Source organism: Schistocerca americana, chromosome 1 (assembly GCF_021461395.2).
Source record: "Schistocerca americana isolate TAMUIC-IGC-003095 chromosome 1, iqSchAmer2.1, whole genome shotgun sequence".
Classification (NCBI taxonomy): Eukaryota; Metazoa; Arthropoda; class Insecta; order Orthoptera; family Acrididae; genus Schistocerca; species Schistocerca americana.
Genome location: NC_060119.1, coordinates 1201987514 through 1202013079, shown reverse-complemented (window position 1 = coordinate 1202013079; position 25566 = coordinate 1201987514). Strand labels below are relative to the sequence as shown.

At 41.2% G+C, this 25566-nt stretch overlaps 1 protein-coding gene across 1 annotated transcript in view; it reads left to right on the top strand.

Moving 5' to 3' along the window:
- LOC124552202 overlaps positions 1-19879 on the top strand; it is a 184574-nt gene extending 164695 nt beyond the window's left edge. Inside the window, exon 6 of the mRNA XM_047126499.1 lies at positions 18980-19879. Within this exon, the coding sequence (XP_046982455.1) occupies positions 18980-19062 (83 nt within the window). The 3' untranslated portion in view covers positions 19063-19879. The remainder of the gene's footprint in view (positions 1-18979) is intronic.
- Positions 19880-25566: the final 5687 nt, after the last annotated feature.

Below are 25566 nucleotides of genomic sequence, written 5' to 3'. Positions count from 1 at the left end.
GGATATATTTCGTAAACCACATCAAGTACTGACGAACCGATTCCACAGACCGAACGTGAGGAGAGGGGCTAGTGTAATTGTTTAATACAAACCATACAAAAATGCACAGAAGTATGTTTTTTAACACAAACCTACGTTTTTTTAAATGGAACCACGTTAGTTTTGTTAGCACATCTGAACATATAAACAAATACGGAATCAGTGCCGTTTGTTGCTTTGTAAAATGTTAATTACATCCGCAGATATTGTAACCTAAATTTTACGCTTGAAACCTCCGACGTTCAGTTGCGTGTTGTAACAAACACGGGCCACGGTCGGCGAGCAGCATCTGCAGGGACATATTTACGATGACGACCGTGTTTACGAGTGTGGCTGTAGTGCACTGTTGTGGTTTGGTCTAGCTGTCGCAGTGTCCGCATGTAGCGCTTGCTGCTATTGTTATTCTGCATTCGTCTCTGCACGCAGACCAACTGTAGTACACCATGTTACCAGACGTCTGTGATAGCGTAGTGTTGTAGTAACTGTGACCATGGTGTATTCGAACTCTGAAAATGCGGAGATGATACTCATCTATGGCGAGTGTCGACGAAATGCAGCTGAAGTCTGCAGGGTGTATGCAGAACGGTACCCGGACAGAGAGCATCCAACGTGCCGCACATTGCAAAATATCTACCGCCAACTGTATGCAACAGGTATGATCGTAGCACGCAAACGGGTCCGTAACAGGCCCGTCACAGGAGAAGCGGGTGCAGTGGGTGTGTTAGCTGCTGTTGCCATGAACCCACACATGAGTACACGGGACATTGCGAGAGGCGGTGGACTGAGTCAAAGTAGTGTCATGCGCATACTGCATCGTCACCGCTTTCACCCGTTCCATGTGTCGCTATATCAACAATGGTGATGACTTTAATCATCGAGTGCAATTCTGTCAATGGGCATTAACAGAGAACGTGTTGCAATTCTACCTGTTTGCCGATGAAACGGGTTTCACAAACCACGGGGCATTGAATCTACGGAACATGCATTACTGGTCCGTGGACAATCCTCGCTGGCTCAGACAGGTAGAGCGACAGCGACCGTGGACTGTAAATGTATGGTGCGGAATCATTGGCGACCACCTCATTGGTCCTCACTTCATTGCAGGGGCCCAAACAGCTGCAACATACATCGCGTTTCTACAGAATGATCTGCCAACGTTGCTCGAAAATGTCCCACTGGAAACGCGTCGACGTATGTGGTATCAGCATGATGGTGCACCTGCACATTCCGCAATTAACAGTAGGCTGACCCTTGACAGGATGTTCGACGGGCGTTTCATAGGACGTGGAGGACGCATAAATTGGCCAGCCAGTTCTCCTGATCTTACACCTCTGGACTTCTTTCTGTGGGGTACGTTAAAGGAGAATGTGTACCGTGACGTGCCTACAACCCCAGAGGATATGAAACAACGTATTGTGGCAGCCTGCGGCGACATTACACCAGATGTACTGCAGCGTGTACGACATTCATTACGCCAGAGATTACAATTGTGTGCAGCAAATGATGACCACCACATTGAGCATCTATTGGCCTGACATGTCGGGACACACTCTATTCCACTCCGTAATTGAAAACGGAAACTACGTGTGTACGTGTACCTCACCCCTCATGGTAATGTACATGCGCGTCAGTGAAAAAGACCAACAAAAAGGTGTTAGCATGTGGACGTAATGTGCTGTTCCAGTCTCTTCTGTACCTAAGGTCCATCACTGTTCCCTTTGGATCCCTACGTAATTCAGTGCTCTCCGATACACACGATCGAACTGCGGAGGAGTGGTACTCAAGCATCAACTTTAGGCTACAATATCTCCGGATGTAATTAACATTTTACAATGCAACCAACGGCACTGATTACGTATTTGTTCATATGTTCAGATGTGCTAACAAAACTAACGTGGTTCCATTTAAAAAAACGTAGGTTTGTGTTAAATAACATACCTCCGTGCATTTTTTTATGGTTTGTATTAACCAATTACATTAGCCCCTCTCCTCACGTTCGGTCTGTGGAATCGATTCGTCAGTATTTGATGTGGTTTACGAAATATATCCAGCGGTAATGTTAGGTGACTCACGCTATATATATATATATATATATATATATATATATATATATATATATATATATATATATATATATATATATTGGCCACGACATCTTGGTAGATGATTGTTGCAGTGTCTGTGTGTTTATGGATTGCATTTTTTCAAATGACTTGTCAAGCAAATGGCAGCACGGCATCTCTTGCCGTAATTGTCACAAGTGTATCTGGCTGCTGAGGCAGGAGCAGTGGTAGCATTGCAAAGCTTTTTCTGCCTTAATCTGTCTAACAAGCCTTTATCATGCTTCGACGTTCTAGATGATATCTCATCACGCCACTCTGGTCTCATGCTAGCCCGGGCCTCCCATCTGTTTGTGTCGATTTCAAAGTTCTCCATATCTCATTTACAGGCGTCCTCGAACCTCAATACAGGTTCTCCTACAGGTCTTTTGGCTATAGAGATCTCTCCAAGCATCACCTCACGTGGTATTCTGCCAGGATCCACACGGTGGACGTGTCCCAGCCGGCGGATTCGTCTCAGCTTCGAGATAGCTGAATTACTATTGCAGTTAGTTTTTGATAGCACTGCTTCGTTGGTCACTCGGTCCTTCCACGTTACTCCGAGGATGGATCTCAGGCACCACATGTGGAAAGCAATAAGTAATATCTATTCCAAGAGGTTGCATAATTAAGTAGTACTGGCGAAAACGCATCACTATTCCATCAGAAATATATATTAAGTGCCACAATCGGCAAAGTAATTTGGATGAAATATTACCCTACCTGGAGAACGGTGAACGAAAGTATCTCTACATGAAATTTTTGCATCAAAGAACCATTCCCATTTCCCCCTATATCAATGACCCCTCATCATGTGTAACCTTGTACATTTTGTAACAAGTATATGTTAAAGCTTTAATATTGCCGAAAATTTGACACATCATTAAGGTACACATGTGCTAGAACATTTTTCAGAAAAAAATTGTGTGTTTCTTTCATTTTTAACGATAACACAATTGTACCTATCAACATACACAGTGATCGGCGAGAAAATTATGACCATCGACCTAAAATCGGTATAAACTCGTCCAGACGATTGTTGTTTGATGATGTTTGTTTTGTGCGGTGCTCAACTGCGCGCTCATCAGCGCCCGTACGAAGTTCCAATCTAGCCACTGTCACCAGTGACGATGATGATGATGATGATGAAGGTGAAATGATGAGGACAACATAGGCACTCAGTCCCCAGGCAGAGAAAATCCTCAACCTGGCCGGGAATCGAACCTGGGACCCCGGGATCCAGCGATAGCAATGCTATTCACTAGACCACCCAGGCGATTGTAAGTCACCTGGTGAGGAGTGACTGCTAGCCAGACACACGTATGGTGCATCTAGTATCAGTGAGCGTGTTGACCGAGCATAGAATGGGGAAGGCGCTCGATCTATATTTATTTCACCAAGGAAAATTGTGATGGGCGGATGCTCGGTACGATCATTTCGGAAATGCGTGACATGTCGCGTGTTCGAGAAGTGCTGCGGAGTGTTTCCAGCTCGTGACAAAACCAAGGTGAAACCACGTCCAGACCTACCAAGGCCACATTGCTTCCATGCCACAACGCGTCGCTTCTGTTAAACGTGCCAAAAGTGGAAATACGGGCTATTAGGTAGGTGTTCGTAACGTTCTGGCTTATCAGTTTGTCTAAAGTATTTGTTCAGTGCCACATCTTCCACCGTTAGATATATCTAATTATGGTTGCTATATCCCAGATGGCCACACATAATATTTTCGTACCATTAATTATCATGTAATTCATTCCAAATTAGTATTCTGCTTCTTGTGTTCCATAGATATTTTACCTGAAAACAACTTTGTACTGTAACTAGCCGAAAACCCGACGTTCTCCAGGTATGCACGGTCTAACACAAATCAATAAATAAATAAAAGTGAAAATCGACACACTACGAAGAAATGCCTCCCCCCCCCCATGAACCATGGACCTTGCCGTTGGTGGGGAGGCTTGCGTGCCTCAACGACACAGATAGCCGTACCGTAGGTGCAACCACAACGGAGGGGTATCTGTTGAGAGGCCAGACAAACGTGTTCCTGAAGTGGGGCAGCAGCCTTTTCAGTAGTTGCAGGGGCAACAGTCTGGATGATTGACTGATCTGGCCCTGTAACACTAACCAAAACGGCATTGCTATTGTGGTACTGCGGACGGCTGAAAGCAAGAAATGGGATCGACAGGAAGTGCAAAATGGATAAGCAGGGATGGCTAGAGGACAAATGTAAGGATGTAGAGGCTTATCTGACGAGGGGTAAGATAGATACTGTCTACAGGAAAATTAAAGCGACCTTTGGAGAAAAGAGAACCACTTGCATGAATATCAAGAGCTCAGATGGAAACCCAGTTCTAAGCAAAGAAGGGAAAGCAGAAAGGTGGATGGCATATATAGAGGGTCTATACGGGGGCGATGTTCTTGAGGACAATATTATGGACATGGAAGAGGAGGTGGATGAAGATGAGATGGGAGATATGATACTGCGTGAAGAGTTTGACAGAGCACTGGGAGTAGACAACATGCCCTTAGAACTACTGACAGCCTTAGGAGAGCCAGTCCTGACAAAATTCTACCATCTAGTGAGCAAGATGTACGAGACAGGAGAAATTCCCTCAGACTTCAAGAAGAATATAATAAGTCCAATCCCAAAGAAAGCAGGTGTTGACAGATGTGAAAATTACCGAAATATCAGTTTAATAAGTCACGGCTGCAAAATGCTAACGCGAATTCTTTACAGACGAATGGAAAAACTAGTAGAAACCGACATCGGGGAAGATCAGTTTGGATTCTGTAGAAATGTTGGAACACGTGAGGCAATATTGACCCTACGACGTATCTTATAAGAGAGATTAAGGAAAGATAAACCTACGTTTCTAGCATTTGTAGACTTAGAGAAAGCTTTTGACAATGTTGACTGGAATACTCTCTTTCAAATTCTGAAGGTGGCAGGGATAAAACACAGGGAGCGAAAGGCTATTTACAATTTATACAGAAATCAGATGGCAGTTATAAGAGTCGAGGGACATGAAAGAGAAGCAGTGGTTGGGAAGGGAGTGAGACAGGGTTGTAGCCTCTCCCGATGCTATTCAATTTGTATATTGAGCAAGCAGTAAAGGAAACAAAAAGAAAAATTCGGAGTAGGTATTAAAATCCATAGAGAATAAATAAAAACTTTCAGGTTCGCCGATGACATTGTAAATCTCTCAGGGACAGCAAAGGACTTGGAAGAGCAGTTGTACGGAATGGACAGTGTCTTGAAAGGAAGGTATAAGATGAACATCAACAAAAGCAAAACGAGGATAATGGAATGTAGTCGAATTAAGCCGGGTGATGCTGAGGGAATTAGATTAGGAAATGAGACACTTAAAACAGTAAAGGAGTTTTACTATTTGGGGAGCAAAATAACTGATGATGGTCGAAGTAGAGAGGATATAAAATGTAGACTGGCAAAGGCTAGGAAAGCGTTTCTGAAGAAGAGAAATTTGTTAACATCGAGTATGGATTTAAGTGTCAGGAAGTCGTTTCTGAAAGTATTTGTATGGAGTGTAGCCAGGTATGGAAGTGAAACATGGACGATAAATAGTTTGGACAAGATGAGAAAAGAAGCTTTCGAAATGTGGTTCTACAGAAGATCGCTGAAAATTAGATGGGTAGATCACATAACTAATGATGAGGTATTGAATAGAATTGGGGAAAAGAGGAGTTTGTGGTTCAAATGGCTCTGAGCACTATGGGACTCAACTGCTGAGGTCATTAGTCCCCTAGAACTTAGAACTAGTTAAATCTAACTAACCTATGGACATCACAAACATCCATGCCCGAGGCAGGAATCGAACCTGCGACCGTAGCGGTCTTGCGGTTCCAGACCGCAGCGCCTTTAACCGCACGGCCACTTCGGCCGGCTAGAGGAGTTTGTGGCACAACTTGACTAGAAGAAGGGATTGGTTGGTAGGACACGTTGTGAGGCATCAAGGGATCACCAATTTAGTACTGGAGGGCAGCGTGGAGGGTAAGAATCGTAGAGGGAGACCAAGAGATGAATACACTAGGCAGATTCAGAAGGGTGTAGGCTGCAATAGGTACTGGGAGATGAAGAAGCTTACACAGGATAGAGTAGTATGGAGAGCTGCATCAAACCAGTCTCAGGACTGATGACCACAACAACAACAACGATGAAAATGTACGAATATGACGGAAATTACACGTTCGCATAAACAAAAGATTAGAGTTTCAGAAAATTTGGATTATTTAATCAAGAGACAGAGTTTTTACAAATTGAGCTTGTCATTAACGGTCCACCTCTGACCCCCATGCAAGCTGTTATTTGACTTGGCACTGATTGACAGATTTTTTTTTGTATTTTTCTTCTGAGGGATGGCGTGGCATATTCTCTCCAACAGGGGCGTTCCATCGTCAGAACCCCGAACTGGTTCGAGGGCCCTGCTCATAATGCTCCTAGGTTTTCAATTGAACTGGGGAGAGATCACCTTCTTGGCCAAGGTAGGCATTGGCAAGCACGGAGATAAACAGTAGAAACTTATGCCGTGAGCCGGTGGGCATTATCTTGCTGAAATGTAAGCCCAGCATGGTTTACTAACAAAGACAACAAAACTGGGCTTACAATAAAGTCGACGAACCGCTATTCTGTAAGGGTGCCGTGGATGATAACCAAAGGACTCCTGCTATGAGATAAATGACAACCCAGACTATCAAATGGCTCTGAGCACTATGGGACTTTACTGCTGAGGTCATCAGTCCCCTAGAACTTAGAACTACTTAAACCTAACTAACCTAAGGACATCACACACATCCATGCCCGAAGCAGGATTCGAACCTGCGACCGTAGTGGTAGCGCGGTTCCAGACTGTAACGCCTAGAACCGCTCGGCCACTCTGGCCGGCCCAGTTTATCAGTACTCGTTGTCGTGCCTTACGGTGAGCAAAAGTCACGCTGGTATCCCACCACTGTCGGGGCGTCTCCAGATCTAATGTCACTGGATGTACTGGAATAAAGGCAATAAACGATAAACGCTTCCTTTTCTTCAATTTGTGGGTGGCGTCAGCAAGAAAAAGTGTCAACTTAGTTTTCACCCAGGACTGAAACGCGAAAAAAGCTAACCGTCTTCATCAAAGCAGCCAACCGCCTGTAGGAACCTAAGATGTCCTCTGAACCTGGCGAGAGGCATAATTTGTGCTTACATGAGCCAGTGTGCCAAATCGCTGCCAGCAGAAACTCCTTCACATCTCGACAAGCAAATAGAGTCGGCACTGACCTTGTTTCCCGACCTGCCATCAGTTTCCCTAAGAGGTTCCACAACCTATCTAACTTTGGTGTTCGTAATCACAAACTATCCCACTGTCTGAGTTTGTTCGGACCTTTAAGGCCAACAGACCTCTGTCGCAGTGGACAAGGCGCCCCTTCTCACTCAGATTTACTTGCTGCAGTTGACTGTACGTCAAACTAGCTTTTGAAGCGTTAAGGTACAGCCTTGAGGAGTGAGCCCACTTTCGCCTACCGTCCAGACACTCACAACCCCGCAAATGTTCGAAATTCAACGCCAGAGCGAGCGAATCGGAAGGAACGTCTTCGAAGAAGAACCTGAAAACAAAAACTAAGCTAAATCTTGCGTGTATAGGGAAATATCTGTTACTGCTGGCGCCTTTGCTACGCTCCGCTGATGTAGCTACACTCTGGAAATATCCAGTCACAAGACTAGTATTGTCTGTACAGTCCATATAGAGACAACCTGTCGGGTAAAGTTAGAAAGCGTTTATTTCAATGAATGTGCGACAGTTATGTTGTCACTGATGTAAGCCTCAGTAGGTGTCGCAAGAGGAAGGTAACATCGATTAGGTCATAGCGTGCTATTTTTGCCTCGTTAATACCGACGTACTGCTGAGATAAACCGAAATGTCTGCTGGGAAAATACGAAGAAATCCTAGCTCTTCAGTTCAGCGAAATTTATTTTGGCTGTTCTGTAACCTAAATCCATCCTTGTGACCACCATGTCGGAATGACAGATGCTGCATGTGTAGAAAATCAAAGAAACTGTCATTGAAATTAAAAGTTAGATGATGATGTTTGGTTTGTGGTGCGCCCAACTGCGCGGCCATCGGCACGGGTACGAAGTCCCAATTTGTATACAGTCCAATTTTTACATTATCCAGTTTAGTTACTGTCACGAATGGTGAGGATGACACAGACCCCGAGTTCCCGGGCAGAGAAAATCCAGAAAATCCCCAACCCGGCCGGGAATCGAACCCAGAACCTCGTGAGCCAGATGCAGCAACGCTAGCCACTAGACCACGAGCTGCGGACTTAAAAACTAGAGCGTCAACATTAAAGTCATGAAAGGAATTAAGTTGTTAAACAATGAGGAGAGAACAGACAGGTGGAAAGAATACAATGAAGTGATTGAAAATGAAACGGATATTTATTTGGAGAATATAGAGGACCCAGTATGACAATAAAATGCGGAAAGTGCTTTGGAAGACTATCAGAAGGGACGTATGACATTCTTTCGAAATTTCTAAAATACTGGAGTAAGAAGCAAGCAAAAGGTTAATCACCTTAGTTTGTAGAATCTATAATATCGGAAACGTAACAGCAGACCCTCGGAAGACTATCATCCAACCAATACTGAAGATAACAAGATCAGATAAACCCGAGAAGTGTAGTATAATCATCTCAACACAGCATGCAGACACGTTGCAGACAAGAATAATATATGAAAGGATGGAAAAGATAAATAACGATATGGTACATGGCTCTCAGTTTGATTTTTGGTAAAGAGAAGAAAATTCTGACGTTGAGCTTCATAATGGGGATAATACCTAGGGACGATACCTACCAAAACTCAAGACAGCTCCACACGATTTGAGGATGTAGAACACGCGTTCCACAACGCAAAATGGTGCTCGAAGTTTACAGAGAAATGGGTACAAAATATACTATATAGAGGTAATATAAAATATTTACAAGTACTAAGGGGAGAAAATAAGAATAGAAGTCGAAGATAGAAGTCTTTGGATTAAGAAAGATATAAAGGAAGTTTGCAGTCTGATTCCCCTACTGTTCAACATAACGGATAGGAAATGACGAAAATTAAAAACCGTACATGGACGGTAATAAAATTAAAGGCTAAAGGATGTGAGCGATAAGATTAGCTGATACTGTTAATTTCAGTGACAGCGAGGAAAAGTTGTAAGACCGGTTGTGTGGAATGGACAAAATGAGCACCTAATTCGGACCATAGGAAGACGAAAGTAATGTGGAGTAACAGAAATCAAATTAGCGGAAAACTAAGCTTAAAAATTGCTGCCCACGTACGTAGGAACTTCAGGAGGTACGCTACATACGTCGTCCCAAGACCATTTCGCCATATGAATGTCGCATTGTCAGAAGAGTACGTTTTCTGGTTATCGTTCACAGCTCTGCTCCAGTGCGTATAACAGGTGTATTTCAGTGTTCGTCTGAACAAAAGTTCAGCCGGCCGGTGTGACCGAGTGGTTCTAGGTGCTTCAGTCTGGAACCAAGCGACCGCTACGTCGCAGGTTCGAATTCTGCCTGGGGAATAGATGTGTGTTATGTTCTTAGGTTATTTAGGTTTAATTAGATCTAAGTTCTAGGCGACTGATGACACCACAGGTGTTAAGTCCCATACAGCTCAGAGCCATTTGAACCAATTGAAAAGTGGCAACCAGAAACGTACTCCAAAGCATATGTAGGCGGGACAGCATGGTTATTGTTGACAAAACATCTGAAATGCACACATTCACCGCAAAATTCTGGTGTATATGGACCATATGAGCCATAGTGAAATGATGCTAATAATTTGACCGACTCCGTACAAATGTGTGTGATGCTGATCCGGGATATAGTCCAGATCTTGCAATATACAACTTCCGTCTTTTCGGCAAAATTGCAAGAACATCTTGAGTATAACAGAATTTGCAATGATCAGGATATTCACAGAGCGGTTCTCAAGTGGGTTTGTGACCAAGGAGCGGATTTCTATCGTCGAGGAATTGGACGATTGGTAGAACGTTCCTACTGCTTTTTGAAGACATAATGTATCTGTGTTACGATGAAGTAGTGCAGAATTCAATAAAATTTTGGTATTCATAGGTAACGTACGTTCAGAAGCTCCCTGACAGCTGAAAAAGTGAATGATTACTGGCTTTCCTTGGGAGACAAATAACGCAGGTCAGATCAGATGGAGAGGATATAAGAAGCAGGCAAAGAGGACATCACCAAAAGAAATCCGATAACGGCAAACTCAGGTATAAGGATGAAATTTCTGAGACTGTACGTGAGGAAAGTTATGAACGGAAATGAATCATTGACTGTGAGACAAAGTGGTAAATAGAGAACTGAAGCGTTTCAGATTTGGTGTTACGAAGAGCTGATGAAAAATTCACTGATGAGCCAAAACATTATGACCACTTGCCTAATAGAGTGCTGGAAAGCCATATTGTGACTATTCTGGGTGGCAAGGATCTGATAAGCCGTTGGCACGTTTCCACGGGTATGTGGCAGCAGATGCCTGCACACGGATCGAGCAGGTCACATGACTTACGGGCCGGTATTTCAAATCAGTCCAATTCTATGGCCACGAGATGAGCTAGAGTTTACTACCCTGCTCCTGAAACTACTTTAACAGGACTCTAGCCTTGTGAGAAGGACACTTATCCTGTTGGAAGATGCCATCTCCGTCGTGGAAGACATCAAGCATTGAGGGATGCAATAATTCTCATGTAGTCCATAAGGGCCGTGGTGCCTTCAATTTGTACCACAGCTTCCATGGCAGTCCACGTGAATGCTCCCACAACATAATACTGCTGACGCTGGCGTGCGTTCGTAGTTCGACGAATATTTCGAGCAGCCATTCGGTTGGATGACGAGATATCCATACACGACTGAGGATATGGTGTAACAAGTAACGTGATTCACTTGACCAGGCGAGGCTTCCCCACTGAACATCGAGACCAAGGAGCACTTAAAACGGTGTCCACCGCTCTTCTGTTGCGTGTTGCTGATGGCAATTCGTTTCACTGGTCTGCGTCACAAAGATTGTTTCAAATTTATTAAGTGATTTTATAGTGTTTTCAATACTAATTTCGCCACGTGTGATTGGCCGAGCGGTCTAAGGCGCTGCAGTCATGGGCTGTGGGGGCTGGTCCTGGCGGTGGTTCGAGTCCTCCCTCGGGCATGGGTGTGTGTGTGTTTGTCTTTAGGATAATTTAGGTTAAGTAGTGTGTAAGCTTAGGGTCTGATGACCTTACTAGTTAGGTCCCACACTTTTTCACACACATTAGAACATTATTTGAACACTAATTTCGGGAAAAATTGTGAAAAAATTCCATGCAGTACAGTTATTTCACAAACTGCTTGTCTAGTTTTAGCTTTTTTCGATATTTCAGCACTCTAGTGAGTTGTAATTTTGGTTTTTAGGATCTCCATACACTGTTTCGGGCTCTACTTGAAAGATAATCATATACTGGCTCCGAGTACATCCTTTTCTTGCTATCGATCGAGGGAAATGAGTTTGTATCTCTTTTCTGTCAAGAAAGTGACCTCGTGTTTTGCAGTGACGTTCCTGGACTCATGGCACGTTTCAAAATAGAATATGCTCCGGATGAGTGGAGACTTTTTATTGATTCTTCCAAAAAAAAAAACCTTAAAGCAGTCCTTCTACAGAATGCAGTAAGGATGCTTCTATTGCTAATGGACACACGGTTCACTTAAAAGAATGTCACGAAATCCTTGAACTGGTTTTAAGCAAACTCTGCTATTCAGACTGCATATGGCCACTATGTGATGATTTAAAAGTGATTTCAACGCTGCTAGGTCAACAAATTGGCTATACAAAGTTCCTTTGCTTTCTCTGTGAATGGGCTAGTTAGAGACAGAAAGCAACACTAAATAAAGAAAGCTTGGCCCTTGAGAAAAACCTTACAGGTGGGGGTTAAAAATGTTGAGAGAAAACGCCTTGTAGATGCCAAAAAGGTGTTACTTCCACCACTTCACATTAAGTTGGGGCTGATGAAACAATTTGTTAAGGCATTGCCAAAAGAAGGGGAGTCTTTTAGATATCTTTGTGGACAGTTTCCTGGCTTATCTGAGGCAAAGCTAAAGGAAGGAATCTTTGTCGGACCAGACATTAGAAAACTAATGACAGATCCCAACTTTGTGGACGAAATGTAAACAAACGAAAAGGTAGCATGGAAATATTTTAAATAAGTTGTTACCGGTTTTCTAGAAAAAAAAAAAGAGATCGAAACTACAAGACAATCGTCGTAGACATGCTCGACAACTTTAGCAAGCTGGGCTGTAACATGAGCATTAAAGTTCATTTTCTCGACTCACATCTGGACTACTTCCCTGCAAACCTTGGTGATGTAAGTGAAGAGCAGGGCGGAAGATTCCACCAAGTCATCAAAGATATGGAAAGACGATATCAAGGAATATGGAACGTCAAATGATAGCGGACTATTGCTGGATGATAAAAAGAGATGATCCTCAATGAGTCCACAGCTGGAAAAGCAATAAAACGAGTTTCGACAGAAAGCGAAAACGTTATTATAAGGACTTATGAGCTTAAAGAGAAATTGAAGTACACTGTAAAAGTAGTTTAGAACATGCTTTATAAACAAAATAAAATTTTATAGCGTTGGGAAGAATGTGATAAATTGCTTAAATTTTGTTATTATACCCAAAAATATGCCCTTTATTTTAGAAAACCTGACGTGGTAGAAAAAATTGGATTGCATTTTTGAAATCAGCGCTGAAAATTACATAAAATTCGGTTATCAAATTTCAAACAACTTTCAAAAAATATCTTTTTTTGCAGATCTGTGTTGCTGTCGGTCGTAGCCGTTGGGATGGTAATGTAGAGAAGCCAGTGGGTCGCTCAGTCTCATAATCATGGTTCTAACAAATATGAGGCTGTTTCGTCTGCTTGTGTCAAGATTTCAGAGTCTGTGCTGGTACCTAATAGCTCAGCCTAATATGCTGTGACCGAAACAAAATACCTGCTAACTTCATTTACGAACCATAGGAAATTATTTGGAAACTATGTACGGCAATGTGACTGTCTGCCTACGTCCGATACATGATTCGACATGTTCACTTCCATCATTCAAAAAGCGAACCGATACCCACAGTAATACACAACGAAAAGCCTTCGGCCGTATATGTACTTTTATCAAGCAAGGTCCAGTCTCGATAATCCCGTGCCCACTTAATTGGTCGACATGGATACGTGTATGGTTCGTCTGCTGCGGAGTGCCTGAACACTGTGCCCTGAAACACTTTTGCAAGTACAAGCACTGAACACCGTCAATTGTGGTTTACATAATGGGCAAGTCTCCGACCTTCAGACTTCCTAATGAATCATGGACGTCCAATATCTTTGCCACAGTCCATTATGTCAGTGTATTTTCCGTTTTCGGCCTGTATCGCTGCTAGACTGAGGCCCCTTTCATGTCTGCTCTGCTTTCATACTTTCAATACGACATCACGTGCCCACGACAACAAAAGGTAACAGTAATTCTCGTGATGGGCACCTATCATTATGTTGTGGTTCATCAATATATATGATCCGATAAAATAATACACGAAGAGGTTCTTAACGGAGTCGGCGATATCAGGATTTGTGGAAAACAATAACGCTAAAAGGAGAAGGGTAGTAAGACATATTTTAATATATCAGACAATAACTTCGGTGGTTGTAGAGGAAGATTTGATGGGCAGATACAGGGGAACACCTTCAATAATCGAACACTAGGGTGTAAGTGCTGTTTTAAGACGAACAGTTTGACAGAGGACAGGAAGCATTGGCTAGCAGTTTCAAAAATAAATAAATAAGTACATAAATAAATAGATAAAATTAAATAAAAATAAAAACAAAACAAAAAACTAATGCTTGAGACGGTAACATGTTATAATTCGTCCTAGGTACCACCGGCCACACACTGTCTAATAGCCCTTAGAATTGATAGGTAAATGGGGACCTGATCGTAGTCGTCAACATCTCTCTAGTGACCATACTAATGGTTGATCGACTGATAGCAAGCGCTGTTGCCTAGCGCCTCTCCTTTCATACTTTTTTATTTATCTACTGTTTTATTTCTGTTTTCCTGCTACATCGATACTGTCGGCTACCTATTTCTCTCTTGCGCCAACCTCTGCATCTCAGAGTAGCACTTGCACTCTGCTTATTCAATGACTTCTATTCCAGTATCTGTCATCCCTGTAGTTCGTACCCTTTACAGCTCCCTCTAGTGTGGTGGATGCTATTCCATTATCTCTTATCACATATTCTATCCTCCTCACATTCTTGTCGCTGATTACCGTATGTTGCGGTCTGTGCCTTTTCTGTGGAGAACTTGCACTTTCCTTATAGCATCTGTCCAACTAATTTTCAACATCTCCTACTCCCTTCTCTTCTAGATTTCCCGCAGCCCTTCGTGATTCACCACCAAACAAAGGTACACTCAAAAAGTATATTTTCAGAATTTTCTTCCACATATTAAGGCCATGAATGACCCCTTTGCTATTTCCCAGAGCTAGACTCCATTTCAAGTGCGCCTTGCTCTCGTTTCGTGCGTCAGTGTTACTTTGCTTCTATGGTAGCAGAATGCCTAAATTTCTTCTGCTATCTGGTTTCCAGTTGCGTTGGCAAACATATCATTAATCTCATCTCACCTCATCCTCATTGGTTTCGGCTTAATTATCTTTCTTCTCAATCCATGTTCTCAGTCATTAGACTTTTCATCTCATTCAACAAGCGTTGTATGTCTTCTTCACTTTCACTGAAGATAGCATGTCATCAGTGAACCTTTGAATTTTATCAACTATATCCTTTCGACCTGAATTTCAAATCCACTTGTGAACCATTCTTTTGTTTCCTTCGACGTATATACTAAACAGTAGGAACCAGAGATTACTGGCCGGCCGCGGTGGCCGAGCGGTTCTACGCGCTTCAGTCCGGAACCGCGCGACTGCTACGGTCGCAGGTTCGAATCCTGCCTCGGGCATGGATGTGTGTGATGTCCTTAGGTTAGTTAGGTTTCAGTAGTTCTAAGTTGTAGGGGACTGATGACCTCAGATGTTAAGTCCCATAATGCTCAGAACAATTTGAACCATTTTTTCAATCAGAGTTTACTACCTTGCCTGATACTCTGTTTAATCCGAGCACTTCGCTCTCGATCTTCCATCTTTACTTTTCCGTCTTTGCTATTGCACTGTTTTCCCCAGAATTTCAAACATCTTGCACCATTTTACGTTGTCGAACGCTTTTTCCAAGTCGACAAATCCTAGAACGTGACATTATTTTTCTTATGTCTTTCTTCCATTATCAATCGCAACGTCAGAACTGCTTCTCACGTGCCCTTACCTTTCAGAAAGTCAGACTAATCGCCAGTTAAGAGATCCCCAATTTCTTTTCCATTCTTTTCTACTTCATTCTAGCTAGCAGCGAAGATGCGCAAGCTTTTAAGCTGACTGTGAGGTAGTTCTCTCGTTTATCTGCCATTGCTATATTCTGCATAGTGTGGACGATATTTTTCCGAAAGTTTGTACGTCGCCAAATAGGTGGATTCCGCACAAGGACTTGAGCATTCGCTTGGTTGGCACATCCCAGAATGATATCAGAAATTCCCTGGAAATGTTATCTGTCTCTTGTGCCGAATTGTATGGCCAGTTTTCCGAAGTTCTGTTAAACTCTTATTCTTATACTTTAACTCATGCGTTTTCCATATCGTATCCTATTTCTTCCTCAATCACGTCACCAGGTAAGCAGTCCGCTTAGTAGAGGCCGTCAATGTACTCATCCAACACAGCCCCTCTTTTTTCTGCACTTAACAGTGGAATTTTGCAATCTTTAATATATGCACCCTTGCCTATAAATTCAGCGAAGATTGTTTTGAGATTTCTCTATGCTGAATTAGTCCTTCCGACGACGATTTTTTCTCGATTCGTTCACATTTTTTCTGCAACCATTTCGCCCTGGTTTACTAGCACGACCAATTTATTTCAGTCTCAGTGACTTACATTTCTGTATTCGTAAATTTCTTTGAAGGTATTTGTACTTCCATCTGGAGTATTTCTCCTGTTACCCATGGTCTCTTCGCTGTCGTTTCCTTATTCTATATTATTCTCTCCAGCTTCAATGATTTCCATTTTTATGTATGTCCGTTTCTCTTCACCTGAAATGCCTGTTGTTCTCTTCATCATCATGGTATGTATACCTTTAGAGAACCTCTAAGGCATCCCCAGTACGTCAGTATACAATAGCTTTACTTGAAAATTTCGGACGACTGTCTTAAATTTTAGCCTACATTATTGGTACAAGGTGGTGAGAATCAGCACCTCATCGTGGGTGGCACCTATTAAATTCAACATAAATGTCAACATGTGTCACTGTTACGTAGTGAAGACACATGTTCACGAAGTTCTGATATTAAAGAACCAGAATCTAATATTGGTGCCTTTTCTTATACATGCACGAGCGTTACTTGTTGTCATTCATGCGACAGACCTCTAGATGACTTGATTGGAAAGTCGAAACTGGTTGCCTTATAAAACACTATCTACATAACGGCTTTTGGTACAGTATTCTTACATTTCATCGATCAGCCGCTGCCCCATGTCCATGAGCCCTAGATTGATCTCCATTAACTGATGTAAATTTCATTGAATATTCATTTCGTAAATTGTGAATAATATAGTTTATATTATTATCGTTATTTATTCCCTGAATGCTGCCGAACTCAGATAATCAGTACTAACAAACGACTATATTTTCACAACAACTACAAAAAGGGTGTTTTATGTGAGTCGTATCGTTTCTTAGAGTTTTTCGGTAAGGACCTGAAACATTGTGTAACCATGTGATAAAGGACTGAAACGAGATTCTGTCCTGAATATTGACCACTACTTACGTTGTTATACCAGCTAGGAGTTTTATTGTCCTGACAAAAAAATTTGCTGTCACTTTCCATACAATGTTATTATATGTGAGCTGTATTTCAGGAGCTGCATCATCGTCTAGAGTTTGTATACATCGGAAGCTCTCAGATGGGCTCCTCTTGCACACATGTAAATCGACAATAGAACACCTATTGAGTTCCTTCAATGAATGGTTATTGAGAAAATTTTGTAAAAATAATACAATGATAACGTGTCAGGAAGAGGACCATGTTTGTTTGGAAAGCTAAATAAAATTCCTTACAGTGTTGCTCCGCGTCTAACATGTCCCGTTCAGAGTCCCAACTAAATTTGTCTTATAAATCACCGTAACTGAGTATTACATACGATAGCATATTAGATATGATAAAAAGTATGCTACAGGGAGAAAATAACAGTTGAAAGCACCATATGAAAGATGTGGTGTATGTATGTACATGTAGGTGAATCGTCTGCGTTCCAATACAAACACTAATGCACAGTCTTAGTGGACCCAAGTGCGACCACATTAGAATACTCCGTGTATATCATCGTCGGACCTAAGATTTGGAGACTATGTAGCAAATCTGGCCTGATGTTTGCAAACTTACACTGCACTGTTGTAGCTTGTGGACGAAGGTAATGAAGAGCAGTGCAAAGATGAGTACCGACTTTCTTAACACAAAAACTGGAACGGAACAGAAGTTCTAGAAAAGATAGAATGCTCATACCTGGAAAATAAAATCTGACGAGAAAGATAGAAGCAGCGTGACACTCGCGAAGAAAACTTCTTCCGGAAAAGGGCTATAACGGTATCTAATAGTGCCCCGAAAACATAGAAGAATTTCCTGAGAGTGTGGATCTGAAGCAAACGATGATGTAACGGTAAAACTTAGTACGATAAAATAGTGATAAATACTAAGTGGACGTATAAAAGGACAAAATGAAGATACTCTTAAAAAACAGGAGGAAAGCACTTTGCGGGAAGCCATTAGGAGAAGAAAGGGACAACCTAGTAGGTCAAGTGCTGGGCATACCTGCATTGTTAACCTGGTGTTGCAAGAATCAGTGGAGGAGAAAACTAATACTTGTAGAGAAAGAGCAGGGTATACAAAACATATTATAGACGTATGGAACGATTAGCGTAAGATTCTAAGAGGTAGGGAAAAAGCATCAAAGCAGACTGATGATCTAAAAGAAAAGTGGTTCATTCCTCAACATTCGCCCCTCACCATCCCATTGTTTTGATCGTTGAATTAACCCACTAAACATACGAGTACCAAATTATGGCTCACCTTTCCACTAACTCCAAGTTTCTCAAACGTCAAAAGTTTTATTTTTTCATACTTCTAATTGGATTACATTTTCTGACAATATTTAATCTTTGGCATTCATTTAAGTCTTCTTCACCATAATTTACTAAACTAACTCATCAATCTGTGTTACATCATTTTAAAATTGAGCTAAAGAGAACCTTGACCGCAACAAAATATTTATCTGTAGTGGTAACCGGTTACGGTCAAAATGTGACCACCTTCAGGTCATACTACACCATGATGGCAGGCGGTGGCTATGAACGCAGCAGGTATCATGGATTCACGAACGTCATTGGCTGCCATTATGGTATAATATCGTGTAAAGACGGTCACATTTTGACCGAAATCTGTTACCGTTGCAGATAAATATTTTATTGCGGTCGAGACTTTCTAATTCAGTGTTGAAATATTTGATCAAGGCGGCCGACATGCTCCACGAGAGCAGTTTTCAAAAATATTTTGTTATATTTGTTTGCAAACTGCGTTGCACGACCATAATTTTTGTAATTTTGCATCTTGTGCGCCATCGCACAAAGTTCCGTCTGCTATTTTCTTATATGTATTTATGTCTTACAGTGAGAGGAACATCGAATCTCAACAGCGGCTCTGCAGTCATCGTGGCGCTGATGTCCTACTTCGTGGTGGCTGTAGGGACGTGATTGGGCCACTAAAGCATCAGCGAGGCGTTTTAGGACTATTGAGGAAGAAATGATGTTGAGTGACGAGAGACAATGCTGTGCGAGAATATTTGACACGACACCCTTCACAAAAGGATGGAGTTTCTGGCGTGTTGTATTTATGTGACTCTTGCTTCGAAAAGTGACACATTTTTTGTGAATGCATTAAGTACGTTAACGCACTGCGAAAATGTTGAGGAATTCTGTGAGTGGTAGTGGTCCGCATTTCTGCCGAGAGGAATATTGATTAAAACTCCATCTCATAATATCGAGTTAATCTCCGTTCGAACTGAAAATGACAACTGGAATTATGACCATGTTTGACGTAAGACAATTTTTTCCTGATCTGAAATCTCTACGTGCGACAACGAAAACGTATCTTTTTATTTATGTGATAAAGGAACCCACTTAATAAAACAAGCCACTTACAGAATTTCTTCAAACTGTTCTGCATACACAAGACATTTGGGATTTGTGCCTGAGTGAACTGTCGCTGTTACACAGAAAATGTTTTATGGTAGTTCTTGGAGAGAAAATACGGAAAGTGATAAATGTGCGGAAAGTGTGTAACACTGTTTATGAAAAGATTTCTATTTTTAAAAAAGGTATTACTCTTTAGAAAGCATATGAACTTTTTATCTTTCAACTATTTTGCCATTCTACTGAAAATGTTTTCTTTCATATATTGTTCACCTGTTTTCTTATTTCTGTTAAAAATGTGTGATCATGTCAAGAATAATCACCGTGATACACTTATGTTGCAGAATGTTGAATTCACAATAAAAACTAATATAAATAATTCAGTTATACATCTCAATTTTAATGCATTTTGTGCAGTAAATGTCAATCTTATTTGTAATTCTAACATACACTAAAGTAACATAATTTGGTGTTTTTTATCTTCCCTTGAAGCAAAGTTCGTTTTACTGCAAAGAAAGAAAAATGATGTGGCATAAATTAATGTAACGTAGATATCGCGAAGTGCATGCTTTTATGAAACATTATATTTTTTGTCAAAAGGGCTGTCACGTATTTTAAATAAGAACGAAGCTCAGTTCCATAACCATACTACTTTCTCGCTGTTTGTTGCACCCTGAGAATCAGATTTATTGACAATAACAATCGCGAAGATCGTTAATATGTGTCTAAAACATTTATGTTTACTATTCAGGAGTCATAAAATCATCTGCTTCGAAAATATATTGTGTATTGTTCTTTTTTTTTTAACAGTTCATGGCACATGATGTAGATTTGTTAGCAAATATCAAGGTTTTTAAGCTTCAATGGGGCACATACGTAAATACGAGGTAAGTTAATTAGCTTGTAAACTGTAGTTGTGAGGCTATTATAGACTCTGTACGATATCCTATTATTCTGTTCACAGAAACGTCATTTGACAATGCCATTTGATCAACTGACAAGACGAATCACCTTACAATGTGTATAAATTGAAATTAAAATTTCGGATTGATTGACAACGCATTAACAGTTACTTGGCAGTCGCTGTTTAAATACATCAAAGTTTTGCAATCACTCTAAACTGGCTGTTCTTAAAAGCACCTGGGAAACGGATATTACAAATGTTGCAGACTGGAAAAGCTGGGGTGACAGCGTATTCGAGTGTTGTCATCAATGCATTGTTTAGTTGGCAACCGCCGGCATCAGCGTCAATGCAGTTTGCAGCTCAAGTAGCTAACTCCAAAAATTTAGTAAAATGATACCTTAGTGAATCCTGGAAACGATCTGTTCCCAATGCTGAACATTACATTAACTTATTCAACACATAAATATAACGAAGTAAGAAACTGCCCGCATCTTTTCTATTGCATTTTTCACAATGAGTAGCAGTAGCTTTAACTCAGTCCCATTCTTCAGGCACGGATTAATTCTTCCGAACAAAAAAAAAAAAAAAAATTGAAAAAAATGGATAAAGTAAAACTGTATAATGGTTTTACCGTCTCTTATTAATTTAGCATTAATTCCAACTAGGCCAATGGACTTTCTACATATTCTTACATGTAGCGCTGTTTTTAATTCTTGTATGTCTAATTCATCCACACAGATATTATCAGTTTCTATAGAATCACCTTCTTCAATGTCTCCATCATACCGTAAATTTCTGCAATGTTGTATCAACAGATTTTCCGTTCCTGTGGTTTCGCGGTGGTTCCTTGATCGGAGATGTCCTGCAAATGTTGACGCCTAGTGCCATATTTCAACATTTGCAGGACACCACCGGAAAGAAAACCACCGTCCTACCACACCAGAAACACATGCAGTAAGAAGAAATATCTCCTAACTCTACAAGAAAACTACCAAATCCAAAACGCAGTCATAGAAAAGAAGCACTTATGAATAACCGAACAAACGATAGCAACTAAACGTTACTTAAACTAATGAAACACATAGTATGTAAAGAACAACCCCACTAGAAACTACAAAAATACTATCACATAGACCACTATACCATTGTAAAGTTATTAAATACATACCCAGTGGTTACGACATGTTAGTTTCCATTACACACACACACACACACACACACACACACACACACATGTACACACACACAATAGCGCACGCAGAGGGAGAGAGAGAGAGAGAGAGAGAGAGAGAGAGAAAGCAACAACAAACGCTCGAACTACCACCTAAACAAAACAAATGATCGCAAGGCTCAGTATCAAAACAATGTATACGAGATGGCGACTTGGACGTGGACATAACTACATAAAAACATAAATGTATTTCGTGTCAGTGAAAATGTTGTCGGCAAAAATATAGTACATAAGATTAGAAGAACATTAAGAATGAAGCAGGCAAGAAAACAAAACCACGAGTAACTAAAATAATTTAATACTGTTTATAGTAGTAAGTTAAAGCATGATGACGGTATATGAACCCAGCAAATAGAATTACAAGAAAATCCTTATCTGCGAATTTAGACTTTCTTGGGGAAATTGGGTGATGATGACTTCTCAGACTATCAGCCGAGTCAAGGCGTCGTTCAGCGGCAACGTGTCAACAAGTTTCCTACTTGTATCTTCAGTAGAAGTGTCGTCTTAACTCGACTGATAACCCGAAAAGACTTCATCATTAAAAACCATATTGTTAAGTAACGACTGAGGATGCTTTAAAATGAAGCGAAACGCGTGTAAATATGGGTTTTATTACAGTCGCAAAAGACCGTTACTTGCAAAACTGCGACTGCAGGAAAAGAGGAAAGAAACCAACATGTACAAAGAAAGATCTGCTTGTGTTACCCACCAGATGATCAGATGATCTGACCTGTTCTATAGAGACATCAAGTATGCCATCGATGCTGGATGGGACTCATTTGCGACCGATATGCATGAACTGTGGGAGGACAACGCAGCTCTAGAAATTCTGAATGAAAAGCAGTCGTGGCTTCCCAAGGTATCGACGTTCTCCGGAATTGTTCACAGAATCCCAGACGTATTGCCTCCATCAGCAGGAGATGGGGTTCCAAAGGCCAGTAGAAATGAGTCGCATCAGATATAAACTTATTCACACCAGAGGACATAGTGGTAATACTATGCAACACCACTTCTATACTTGATAATATCGTTTGTGACAAACTGAAGTAGCCATACATTATACCGTGTGTACATTATGCCACATATTTAATAATATTTTAACATGGTTTACGTTCACCTATATTAAAGAATTTGTTCCATTCCTTACTTCACATTTTTAAGTGTCGACCCTATTTATGTTTTTCTGTCTAAAGTAACCTGTATTCTACCCCAGGGATCAAGCCATCTTCATACCAAATTTCATGGAAATCAGTCCAGCGCTTTGGTCGTGGAAACGTAGTGGAATTACTTTCGCAAGTTTTACAGCACAGTATGGATTAAACACGTGAAGGATTTATAAGCATTTCCACAAATATTATGAAGTTCAAATAAATTTGTCATTTTTCCTCTTCAAACTTAAATTCATGGCATTAGTTTTCTTTATGCTCAATGTCACTTTATTGCTTATTGACCTATCATAAACTTCCTTGAGAGTTTCATTTGCTTTCTCGGTAAGGAGTTTTCTTGTTTTCTCTGGACTATAATATTGCGAAGAGAATTTTTTCATCATGATTTAAGCTACTGGGAAAGTCATTAATGTATGTCAGGAACAGTGTTGGTCCTAATATGCTACCTTGCGGAACCCCTATATTAATGTAGCACTTGCTCCCCCATCTTAGGCCTCCCACTGGCGGTGCTAGTCAGTAAGTGAAACACAATGATACTTATCCAGAAATGTTAGTAATTTACGAGAAAATTCTGATATTTAACTGGAGTTCTAGGATACATTAAGACGTCAAAACACTCTGTTGTTACTGTTAACATAACCGTACACTAACGACTGTGCTCATATCTGCAACAAACGTGTTTCAGCATCTCCCATCTCAGAAAGTATGCTTTTTCCGACCCATGTTTATCCGATCTGTTTCCATGACTACTACCATCGCTCATAATATTCAATACTTTTTATTTAACACATTGTATACGGTGTGTGATACATGGGCTGTTCTCACCCTTATTACTGTTAGTAGTATTCTTGTATCACACCCAAACTTAACGTGAACTTCTTAGCCAAACATTCAACTTACGTTAAGAATCATCATTTACTCATTTAAAAAACTATTTGTGTTACTTAGTAGTATTCTGGTGAATGTTCTTGAAAGCTGCAAGACCAAAATACGACGAAGAATAAATGGACTGAAAATGAAGAAGACGGAGTACTAGTATCTAACACTGACCGAAATGCGGTGTAAATGAGAACGGAATTTAGGCGGAATGCAGTGTAATCTGCATTATACAGAGTGTTACGAAAGTGGAGAGGGGGGGAGGGGGGGGGTAGAAAGGAAAGGGAGTAGAAGAAACTACTTTTATCAGTTGCATCACACTATGCAGGATCATTGTCGATGAAAGAAAATGCTTGCCGAAATGGGACTCGAAACCAGGGTCTCCCACTACTAGGTGGTTCCGTTAACCACTGCGCCACCCAAACACTGTGTTAATCACAAATGCGTAGATTATCTCGGCACACTCCTCGGCTGACTCATACCCGCAGCCCCCATCTATTTCATCCACTATAGCTAATTTCAGAGTCGTTCTGAAGATTGAAGGTAAATGATCATCCGCATTGCAGGCTGTGCTTTCATTGCCCACCGAGGTGAGTCAGTTATATGAATGTCTGGTGTCAGAAAGAACAGGCGCCATGCATTCTTATAAAGTGACTGTGTTCGAAGTGCTACAGTGTACACTGCATGACGGTGAAAGTTCGTAGGTATATTCATTAATCGGCGTACTGGCTGAGTATGCTGAAAACAATAATAGTTTCATTTTCTGCCACCAGTGAAACTATGGCGCTGTAAGCATTCAGAATATGAAATGTTTCCAGTTTTGACGGCAGTGCGCTGTTTGTCACTTTGCGATGCGTGTTGATTTCTTTGGTGAAGTTACTGTTCGTGTAAAGGGCTAAGAAGCTGAAGTTTTTCATTCGAAACCGATGACTATTGATAAGAAAGACCATGCATTCCTGGTAAAGTTGTTTTATCAGAACGGTAGCAACAGCAGCGCTGCATTGCGACATGCCGCTGATGAAAACGGTTCAGAAGGAGCCCCATGTCAATAAACTGGCTAAAGAATACGATTGTGAAATTTGAAGAAACTTGTGAATTAGGTGGTGCAGCATGCCACTCCCAGGGCAGATGTTGAAGTTGCTTTAGCTATAGCCGGCTGTGTACCGTACGCCTCAAATTTGCAGCCAGCGTTCGAACTGTGTGACAGGAATTGTCTGTCCCCTGGTCAACAGTTCAAAAGATTTTGTGGAGCATTTTATACAGTTATCCCTAGTAGATTCATAACGTATATCAAATGAAGACCCAATATAGGGTACAACTCCTTGACTGCTCTTTGCTTTTTGGCACGTATGAAAATCGTTGACATGTTGCCGGGGAGTATTCTTTGCACGGATGAGCCCATTTTACTCTGCACGAATGGACGGAAATGTCGGATATGGGGCTCTATCACGTCACATGTTGTGCTGGAACACCCGCTGCCATCAACTTATGTGATTGTATAGTGTCATTTCACAAGCTCCTTCATTATCGGTCAGTTTTTCTTCAAGGTGGTGACACTTCTTAAACCTGGTACGTATACAGTGACTTCTGGAGATAGTAAGGACCTCAACGTGTAACACGTGATTTCAGCTTCGCAAGATCGCAGCTGTGTCCGTATCATTACTTTCATGCGAGATAGTGTGACACCAAATGTCGTTTGGCAGATGAAAGCTTGCTTCTACAAAATCTTCGTCAATGACCAAGTAATCTCTAGGCAGTTTCAACACGTATAGCCTTCCACATGCTCCGACCTAAAGCTACGCCACTTCTGGTGTGGAGATATCTGTAAGAGCATGCCTCTGAGTGATATATCCTGACACTTCCTGATCTGAAGTAGTACATCGATCTGA